This window comes from Alosa pseudoharengus, unplaced genomic scaffold (assembly GCF_046254945.1).
Source record: "Alosa pseudoharengus isolate Yale_2024_CS ecotype anadromous, Long Island Sound unplaced genomic scaffold, YU_APseudo_1.1 YU_APseudo_1.1_scf_10, whole genome shotgun sequence".
NCBI lineage: Eukaryota > Metazoa > Chordata > Actinopteri > Clupeiformes > Clupeidae > Alosa > Alosa pseudoharengus.
Window position 1 is genome coordinate 35,021,130 of NW_027468565.1, and position 10,984 is coordinate 35,032,113.

General features: G+C 44.2%; 1 protein-coding gene across 3 annotated transcripts in view; it reads right to left on the reverse strand.

Moving 5' to 3' along the window:
* Window positions 1–9,260, reverse strand: part of septin15 (septin 15) — a 26,879-nt gene extending 17,619 nt beyond the window's left edge. The window contains exons 1-2 of one of the 3 annotated variants that reach the window (XM_076270890.1): window positions 5,870–6,028; window positions 5,154–5,253 (exon numbers count right to left, since the gene is read on the reverse strand). In XM_076270890.1, coding sequence (XP_076127005.1) covers window positions 5,154–5,253; window positions 5,870–6,028 — 259 coding nt within the window. Of the gene's footprint in view, window positions 1–5,153; window positions 5,254–5,869; window positions 6,029–9,013 lie in introns of those variants that run through there. The other 2 variants (XM_076270883.1, XM_076270874.1) reach the window with 2 other exon arrangements.
* Window positions 9,261–10,984: the final 1,724 nt, after the last annotated feature.

The window sequence follows — 10,984 nt, forward strand, 5'->3', positions numbered from 1 at the left end:
CCTCTCACCATGACACACACACTACATACTACACATACTGTACACACACACACACAAGCACACCCATGAAAACTTCGCTCACCCCTAGTAAGTTACTGACGGGGACACAAAGGGGACATGTTTGGGGACATTGAAGACCCACACACCCCACACATTACACACACACACACATTACACACACACACACATTACACACACATTACACACATTGCACACACACATATAAGTGCAGCCTAGATCCTAAAGTCCTTGGACTAGAAGGACACATAAATCAGGGTGTGAGACAGCGAGACACAACACATAGTGTTGATCATGCAAACAGAAAGCAGTGGAGAGAAAGAGAGAGAGAGAGAAGAGAGGGATGAATCTGAACCGACAGAGAGAGAGAGAGAGACAGACAAAGACAGAGGCTGTGGTTATGATACGCCTCATTGTTCTGGTGATGTGATTGTTGCCTATAGGGTCAAAGGTCATATCTGTGTTAGCCGAGATAGAGATCAGCAACCCACTGAGGTCTGTACCACACAAACACACACACACACACACACACATACAGAGAGAGAGAGAGAGAGAGAGAGAGAGAGAAAAGAGAGAGAAACCCAACATCCACATAATTATAAACTCTGCCAACAACAATCTGCATTCTGTTAGCTTCCTTGAGGCTTCTCTTCTGGTTACGGATTTGGAGTTTCTTTTTTAATCCTTCTCTCCATCTATCTTGGTTTGTGTGTTGTGGTCATGCCCGGTGCTGTCCGGTGCGGACCTGTGTGTGCGGTTAGCTGGAGAAGGGGAGAGAGGAGTGCTCCATGCCCTCGTGAAGAAACAGAGCAGATCACATGAGTATGAACTCAATCTGACAGAATCAGCACGTGTGAGGTCATACCACACATGTGCACAAGAGTGCGCGTGTGTGCGTACATGCAAACACACACACACACACACACACACACACACACACACACACACACACACTTTCGCTCAGTCATTCGCCTGAAGCTTTTTCGATGGATCACATCACTCTACCACAGAAACACGCACGCACGCACACAGACACACACAGACACACACACACACAACTGACACACATGAAAACAAAAACACAGAAACACAATTGGGCCGTCCGAGATGCTTTTCTTGTGTCTCTAGCTCTAGGGGGGTTGGGGGAGTGAGTCCGCTCCACTCTAAGATGAGAGACGGCTCTCTCCACAGCCTCCTAATGGCTGCCTTGTAGCCCACACTGCAGCTGCACACGAGCACTGAGCTCTGTGACAGAAAACATTCCCTCACTCAGCCATTAGCCAAGACTGCGCTGTCCTACTGCTAACAGTCACAGCTGCTTCAGGAGGAAAGGGTAGTTAAACCAGAAACCCTCCTGCAAAACATGTCTTTAAAATGTATACTCTACATATATTTTTAGGGTCCTTTTTCCCAAATATAGCTCAACGGCCTACACAAATAGGCCAATGCCATCTGTGAGGTGAATCAGCGGAGATTCATACTCCAACTAGCCAATATTCTGCATAATCTACACAAGTTATCGTCGTCCTCTGGTTGTGGTCTGCGTGGGTATTTCTGCTTTAAGTGGAAGACCCACAATCTCTCTCCCACGTGCTGTTGGCATGGCAACTCATCCCCGCTGAACTCTGGGAGTGTTGCTAAAAGCAATGGGTTTTTCAGAGATTGTGTAAACGTGTTGGATTCCCCTCCGAGACCTTCCACGCCACACTCGTCCCAAACCATAAACTTTAGGTTACATTCCATTTCCAATCTCAAGCAGAGCAGAGCAGAAAATGTCCGCCTGGTTCTGTAAATCTATTAAGGCCCCCTGTCAAAGCAAGACCCTTAAGGCAATGGACAAACCAGAAAGGCAGACCACAAAACATAATCACAAGGTGCCTCAGTAGGTCCACTGATGCTTCATGGAAAAATATGTGTGTGTGTGTGTGTGTGTGTGTGTGTGTGTGTGTGTGTGATTGTGTGTGCATAGTTATATTGCACACTGTCAAATTAAATAAAATGTGCTGTCTACTATCGCTAAATAACACACTTGTTTTCAATTCAGAGACAGCAACAGCTTCACTGATTGGCGGCATACTGAATTAGCGGTCTGCTGACAGGTGCTCACTGGCTAAGCTTTAGCTTTAGCCTTTAGCTACTGACTACTTTATCTTTAGTCCATCTCCTGCACCATTAAGTGCAGCACTTGTGATTGGCTGTTGACTTCTCTATGTTAGTGTTACCTACTGTGTTTGCTTTTCTCAGATCTCTAAAACCAGCTGCATCAACATTGCCAATTGACTGCCATCATCCTTTTAGCTTTTAGCCTCTGTATTGTATGTGTGCTTCAAATAAACACATTTATCTGTTTTCAATGTTATGTAGCAGAATTACTGAGCCCCAAATCGGACGTGGCTTGTGTTGGAGAGAGCAATGCCAATCTCGGCACACATTTAAAGTGGTTGGGCCAGCTCGAAGGGAGGGGGACTCCGGGGTATTTTGGTGAGGGCTGCAAGGTTCAGTGTGGTGGTTGTGGAAATGAGTGTAGGAGCTCAGAGGCTGTGGATCTGAAGGGACAGCAGAGTGTTGCGGGCTAATCCTTCACCAGATAGCCCAGCCAAAGGCTTCAGACCCAGGTCAGCAGGGAAGTCGGTCAGGGCCTAAGCCTGTTAGAGTGTCTTATCACTCGTACTGTACACACACCCTGACACACACACACACACACACACACACACACCCTGACACAAACACACACACACACACACACACACAGGAGAGAGAGAGAGAGAGAGAGAGAGAGAGAGAGCACTCTCTCTCTTACACACAAACAAATGCACACAAATACGTGCACACACACAAGCACAACCATATGCACACTCACGAGCACACAGATCATCAATTGGCTAGAATCACAGGAGGGCTGCAAAGCAACCAAGGCTTTTTTCTGCTGTCCAGTTCATCGCAAGACAGCAGCAAGTGTAAGGTAAACTGAGTAGATCAATAATACTGCAAGGCCTTTCTCTTCAAATGCATGAGCAACTGGAACACAACCAATGAAATGTTACTTAAAAGGATTTAGCCCATCTGCAACTCACGACTTAATCTCAACAAATGGCATGGCAAGTGGAATACAAACATCTACACTTCACTCCACAAACATTTGCAGGAATAATCTTAATAATAATGACAACAGTCTGAGCACAGATCATCACGCTCTCAACAATAGTACTTCAGTTCAGACTATTCTCAAGAGTTGCATTTGTAGCTATTAACAGTTGAACACTCACACAGATTACCAAAGAAATCTCACCCCCCCCCCCCTGTCCAACACTTCAGAGACCGGCACACATTTTGCCAAAAAGAACCAGCGAGCTAGTGTGTGTGTGTGTGTGTGTGTGTGTGTGTGTGTGAGCGAGTGTGAGAGAGAGAGTTCAGAGAAAGACAGATATTTAGAGATGGAGAAAAAAGAAATGCTGCTGGAAGAGAGAGAGGGAGGGAGAGATAGATAGTTGAGAGAAAGAGAAAAACAGAGTTTGAGAACAGAAAAGGAAACACAGTTGGAAGAGAAAAGAAAGGGAAGGAGAGAAAAAGAGAGAGAGCAAGAGGGGGTGAGAGAGAGAGATAGAGAGAGCAAGAGGGGGTGAGAGAGAGAGAGATAGAGAGAGCAAGAGGGGGTGAGAGCAGGAAGCAAGTTTTTTCCTCTGAGCGTTCAGCGGAGAGAGCAAGGGCCCGTCTCCAGCTAGAAGCCCAGCGTGGCCGACACACACACACACACACACACACACACACATCCAGAAGCACAGCATGGTCGACCGAGTGAGTGACAGAAGAGGAAACGACCGTGCTCTGTCCCCTCCCTGATCTCCCCACCCCCAAACACACACACACACACACACACACACACAGGACCCGTGAGGAACACTAGCCTGTCCAAACACTCATCCAGCTGGCTCCCATTAAACACACTCTCCATGCAGCTTCTTTTCAATGGGACCACGGATCTGATGTCTGTGTGTGTGTGTGTGTGTGTGTGTGAGAACTACAAAACAGGCAAGTCACTGTGCTGACAAAACGCTACTCCCTCAAAGGATCCTTTTTTCATGTGCGTGTGTGTATCTGTGTCACTCACCCTGGCACTGTCAAAGCATCGACCCTCCATCTCCAATATTCACTTCATAATGCAATTGTGCTGCACAGCTGCTGAATGGAGCAGTGCACTGGCTCCTGTGCCAGCCCTGTCCAGCAGGGCATGCTCATGCTACTTAACTAGCTCAAAAGGGCTAGCGCTTACATGGGATAGGCTTCAATGCACAACAGGAAAAGTTAAGAGGACCCAATGAGCCGAAGCAGAAAACCAAACTTGCATATGTGTGTGTGTGTGTGTGTGTGTGTGTGTGTTGATTCTGAGAGCGGATGCTTTTAGATTCACATCCACACTGGCATATGACCAGCTGGTCCTCTCCACACATGTTGGCACTGAAGCGACCCATGGAGTGTCGTTGCACCACAGGAACGGGAAACCAAAAAGCAGAGAAAGATATTTATACGCATGGCCATAAAACCATGCTCTTTGCATTCCCAGTGTGTGTGTTTCTGTGTGTGTACACATGCACCAACACACAGTTGTATAACAGATGGGCACTAATTTTAACCAACAGTTCTTTCTGATGCACACACACACACACACACACACACACACACACACACATACACACACACACACACACACACACACACACACACATTCAGTCAAAAGTAATAGTGATGTCACTTCTAGGCTAACGCTAGTGTCTTCTCTTGTGGTTTACACAAGGTGCACTCGCTTGTTGATGCTAATATTACTTTAACGACCAGATGACATCATGTGGAAATGCTGCATCAGTATGAAACAGCGGAAAAAACACAACGTGACTTCACATGCAACTAATCCTAACACATGAGTTTTCAACCTGTATCAGTGACAAATTCGGCAAATAACACATGCAAACTCTGCAGCTGCAATTACAACAACTTCAGGGATAGATTTGATTATCAGAACACACAATCAGGAGATAGCAGGCATTCATTCACACACACCAAAATCAAAGACCACAGAAAACAGTAAGAGCAAGAAGGAAGGAGAGGAAGAGGAAGAAAAAGGCAGTAGCTGTACTCACCGACAACCATGAGCGTGAACTCAAAGCCCCTCTTGACGGACTTCCTGTACACCTGGTTGGGGAGGTTGGCAAAGCCCACATATCCCTCCAGATTCCTCTGCTGGAAGAGAGCACAGCCTTACTCAACATTCCAGACCTCAGGGAGCAACTGCAGCCGCAACAGCGTTCTAGCATTCGGATTTAGTTCAGCGCTCCCTAAAACATCAAGGTCTCTCTTTCCAACACAACCGTCTAGTGCAACTTGCTGCATCACAAGAACCATGCAGTACAGCTCTTACTAAAGAGGGAGCTGCACCTGAGTCCTAGCCTAGATAATACGACTGGTTACAGCACAGAAGGAGCACACAAGCACAGCCATACACAAACCACACAACACACACTACATAGATAACCTACACATGGCACACGCATTAGGAGACACTGGCATGGATCTGAGGTACTTGGTGCATTGTTCTAGTGATTAAACTACTTCTAAGGAGTGCTACTTCTGGTCCGAGCTGGGTTGCTTCTAAGAAGTGCAGGTGGAGAGGAAAGCTGGCCTGAGCAGGGGTTGCTAAGGAAGCTAAGAAGGTGGAGAAGGTGGAGAAGGTGGAGAAGGGGAAGAGGGAGAGAGAGGAGAGACCGTGGGTGAGGCAGACCAACACTTCATCATCATCATCATCATCATCATCATCATCTCCAACACTTCCACCATCACCATCGTCCTCCATATTTACATTCCGAATCATATCCATCATGTAGGAGATGTCGTCATGGAGACAGTGCAGCTCGCACCAGATGACGGCGAGGGCCGTGCCGAGCTGGGCTTCACGGTCCATCTCCCTCGCATCGTACCTCTCCACCTCGCAATCTCCATCTGGCTCGCTTAATCTCATTCTCTCTGGCGAGTCCGCTCGCTCCAGCTCTGGAGTTCTCTAGCTGTACTACACACACACACACACACACACACACACACAGGCACACACACACTCTCTCGCTCGTTCTCTCGCTCTTGCTTGCTCCCTGTCTCTCTGTGGCCTCTGAAGTGCACGCTAGGCAAAGCAAACACAATTGATCACTTCCCTTTAGCTGGGCAGCTCTTTCAAGCGTATAGCCCGATGGAAAACTGGGGTGGGGTGGGGTGCTGAAGGTTGTAGTGGTTTGGGGAGGGAGGCTGAGAGTGGGAAGTGGACACTGGTGCCAACACATTTACCAATATCATTCTACGTGTGGGGAGAGGCTTCAATGGAAATGCTCATCAGTGCCATTGTCATTCCAGAAATGGCACTGCTCTTGAACGCTTTAAATATTTAAAACTTTCAACAAAATGAGCAAGTGAGACACTCACCCTAAGAGAATGGAGGCTATTGGCCCAATAAAGGAATAAGAGCGTAAGCAATTCATACAATCCCATGTGGGTCTTCACAGCAAGCTAACCAAAATAATCAAAATAAGCCTTATTTATGAATGCATTCTGTTTACTATTTATGTATTTAGCTAATGTAGAGCTCCATTTTCCTTATGGGGGGAAATATTCACCCATATTCACCCATTTAAAGTAAAACAAAATAGGCTGAACTGTAGGTTTGAAAACGATCGAGACATAAAATTTAATAAGGCGTTTCTCTAAACCTGTACAGCAGCTCAAGCAGCCTCACTTAAACAAACCATATGATATGCAGGATTTCACTCACAATATTTGCACTGAGACATCTGATGCTTCCGGTATAGACAGTGCTGCTGACCCTCTTTTAATATGACAGAGAGGCCTCACAGCCTGGGGTGTGAACTGTGTAACATCTGCATTTCACAATATGGCCAAGACAGAGCGTAGGCCTGTGTAAAAATGCCTCATAATGACGTCATAACCACTGACACCTAAGGCGTCCGCTTTAACGCATATGTTTTTAAGAGCATTCTCAAGTGACAGTGGAGCTCAAGAGGTAGAGCAAAAACACCACGGCCTTCAACCCCGGGGTGAACACTCTGAGGTAATGTGCATCTGTATTGCACTATATGTGGCTAATGAATGGTCCGCTAAATTCATACAATGTAAATGTAAATCTCTTTTAGAGGGGTGATCTCAAAGAGGCCAAAGGCTAAAGTCTGGCTGAAGTCAACTCTAATCCCTTTAGGGAACTGCATAGACTCCTACTCCACATCTAACCTGCCACTCTCACCGTGGCCCCAGCTGACTGGGGTACAATTACATAACAATCTGACAGGAACCAAAATATTGCAGATCATAACAGTCACCACATCTCTAAACACCACCACTGCTACAACATTGATTTAAGGCTGTTACTGGGCTATTTGGCCCAACAGAGCAAAATGCATATTGTATTTGTGCAAAACACTTCTATGGAAATGAAACTGATCACGGCACGGCAATACTGAGTGCACATATATTCATGTACATTTTAGAGTATCGACAGAACAAACTTGACACATACTGTAACATAGCCGGTGGCACTTTCCACACACTTGCTCACCAATACAATTGCTTACGTAATTTTACTCTGACATAATGTCAACACTTACAGTGCCTAAGGCCCACTACGTCACAACAGATGGAAGCTGGAGCGTCGAATTATTGAGTATGGATAATGAATGTGTGGGAGTGAGAAAGCTGTGAGTGATAAAGAGTGGGATGGATAGATGGAAAATGTGAAAACAGAGAGAGAGAGAGAGAGAGAGAGAGAGACAGAGAGAGAGATGTAGCCTAACACATGGAGTGGTGGGGCGGGTTTGCTTGTTCATTTGGCTGTGGTGGATGGATGGATGGCTTCCTATAGCAAACTTCCTACATCTCAACATACTACAACTTCACTTGGTTACAACAGTGCTACAGTACAGGGTACTTGGGTTACAATGAGTAGCCTTAAAATGTGATGGACTAAGCCTTTAACTTACTACTTTGATGCATAATTTAATAGACTCCAGTAGGCTATGTTTTCTTTTTTCTTTAAACAAAAAGGGGCAATCAGGGGGACTTGCAAAATCAATGTGCTTCTGGGCAACAAACATAGACCTACATTTGGTTATATTCAGACAGTCACCAGATAGCCTATTTGTCATTTTGTGTCGCCTATATTCTCCTTTTTGGATCACACTGCTCACATTAAATGGCTGCAGCTTCAAAACATGAATGAGTAAATTAACATCAGAACATGATACATAAAAAGTGAAAGTGGTGTATGACTATGTCGCCTAAGCTACCCCTGAGAAAAAAGCCATTACAGAATAGATCTAAGGTAAAATGTGCCAGCTTCACACATTAGCTGCTGTATTATTAATAGAACTCCACGTCTCTAGCTGGGGTATTATGGATTGTTTCACAGCTGACAATCATATCAGCAATCGTCTTATAACTGGGTTATAGCTGAACTTAGATTTAGTTCGACGAACTAGCCTACCAGCTGAAATGTTCATGAGCACATCTGTATGACAGATATAATTCATTACCCTACAAATAGGCCATGCGTATCTGTGACGAATGAGCTACTGATAGGCCACAGAAACAACCGAAAGGAGAACATTACAAAAGCCAATAGGTAACACATTCTTGGGTCGCGCGAAACTATATTTTTTTGCACTACGTCGATTATAACATAATTATTATTATTATTATTATTATATATAATAAAGAGACTAGAATCATGGGCAGGAACAACATCAATGGCAAGACGGCCACGGTTCCAAACAATAACGATGATACCGTTACCAGCAGTCACTGGTTCTCATTCTCCGGGTAAGACGTCAACGTTATTTTAACCTTAGTGGTAAAGCTGCACATACTTAGACGATATTTAGGCGTAGCCTACATTACGTGTTTTGCAACATTAGGCTAGTATTGTTATTATTATCAAAAGTGTACTCACTGCAACGCTGGATACAGCAGAATCGGGTCTCTCGATCATTGTACCGTGACACCACCCACCCTGAAGTCGAATAAATCAGGCATAAAAAGGAGCAGAAGAGCCGAGCGAAGCACTGGTAATATACAATAAAATATCACCGTGCTCTTCAGAAAGCGTTTTTATAATGCCTACGAGCCTCCGAGGGGGCTAAACTGAATGAATCAGAAAGGCAGGATCTATACACGATGGGTAGGCAAAGCGGGCGAGCGGCACGGAGAGACAAAAAAAATCCAGCGCAGCAATCTTGAAAGGAGATTGTCCCCTCCTATGAAGCTGCACGCTGATTGGTGAAACCCCGGCCTTTGGTAGTGACGTACACCGCGAAAAGCTTTTTGGTTGTCGTAGTCATTCAGAGAAATGCCACAATCTCGATGGTCACAGCCGTGATCCGCAAGAGTAATTTGAATTACACAGTATCATTGCATCTGTCTTGCAAGATCTGTTCCCCGAATTTTCAGCAGTAGATAATATATATATAAACTAAACAAATAAACAAGATAATAAAATAAACAAATAAACAAGACATTTAAACTACTGACCTATCGCACTTCTCGTTAGTGCCTCCTGGTGGCGATTACATTACTTCAATGTTACTGTAACTCAATCAGCACTAGTCTCGAAACCTAACATGCAATTGACAATACACCGTGCACACCTGGTTGGATAACATGTAGCCCAGGGCAGTAGGTCAATGCATGACTCTGACACATACTGGGTTAGTTTGGAGCAATACCTACACACCTACACACATTTGAATGGCGGATAGTCTGAAGTCAGGAGCAAGAAAAAGAAAAAAATCTGAAAATCTGAAAAAGACTGCTTACTCAACACATCAACCAATTTATTGCAATAGGCCTACACACATTTGAATGGCGGATGAATAATGGTGCTCGAGTAGTCTGAAGTCAAGAGCAAGACAAGACTGCTTACTCAACGCATCAACCAATTTATTGATGAGCTGAGATCAGTCAGACAGACCTCCATCAGAGTGCCTTCATCAGACCTTCATCACAGTAGCTTGAAGTGGCAGTTGGATGGATAGATAGATAGATAGATAGATAGATAGATAGATAGATAGATAGATAGATACTTTATTAATGCAGATCATTTAGTTATCCAGAGATCTGACGTTGAGTATTCACCAGGGGAGGTACAGTAGGCTTAATGCAGGGATATGCAAATGGTTATTACCAAAAAGGTGACCAGTGCAAAATGATTTATAATGTAATAACAGAATTGCTGGACCTCCAGAAGTGGTCTTTATAATAATACATTAATAATAATAATAATAATAATAATAATAAGAAGAAGAAGAAGAAGAAGAAGAAGAAGAAGAAGAAGAAGAAGAAGAAGAAGAAGAAGAAGAAGATTTATATAGCACTTTTCAAGCACAAAGCACAAAGTGCTTTACAGAAAGCACTACAGAAAGCAAACAAAACAAAACAATAGCAATAATAATAATTAAAATAATAATAATAATAAAATAGTAATAAATAAAATGACAAACTTTATGTCTGTTCTTGGTGCATGGTGTTCAGCTTGTGTGCATCTTAAGTAGGGGGGCTGGATGGGGTTGAAGGTGCTGGAGAAGTCAAATAACCTGATTCTTACATCACCATTCCCAGAGATGGCAAAAATGCTGTACACACTTTCCATACTCAAGTAGAGATACAGATATGTACACGACCGGTCAAATGTTTGGGGTCACTTAGAAATGTCCATTCCACTCCATTGTAGGCAGAATACCAACTGAGATCAGTTGCATTGTTTTTTTAATCAGGGCAGCAGTTTTCAGATTACATTATAATTGCAAAAGGGTTCTCGACTGTTGTAGAAAGAAATGGCTGATATTTAATGCAATATCTGCATTGCCTATTATCAGCAACCATTCATCCAGTGTTCCAAAGGCACATTTTTACTAATCTGATATCA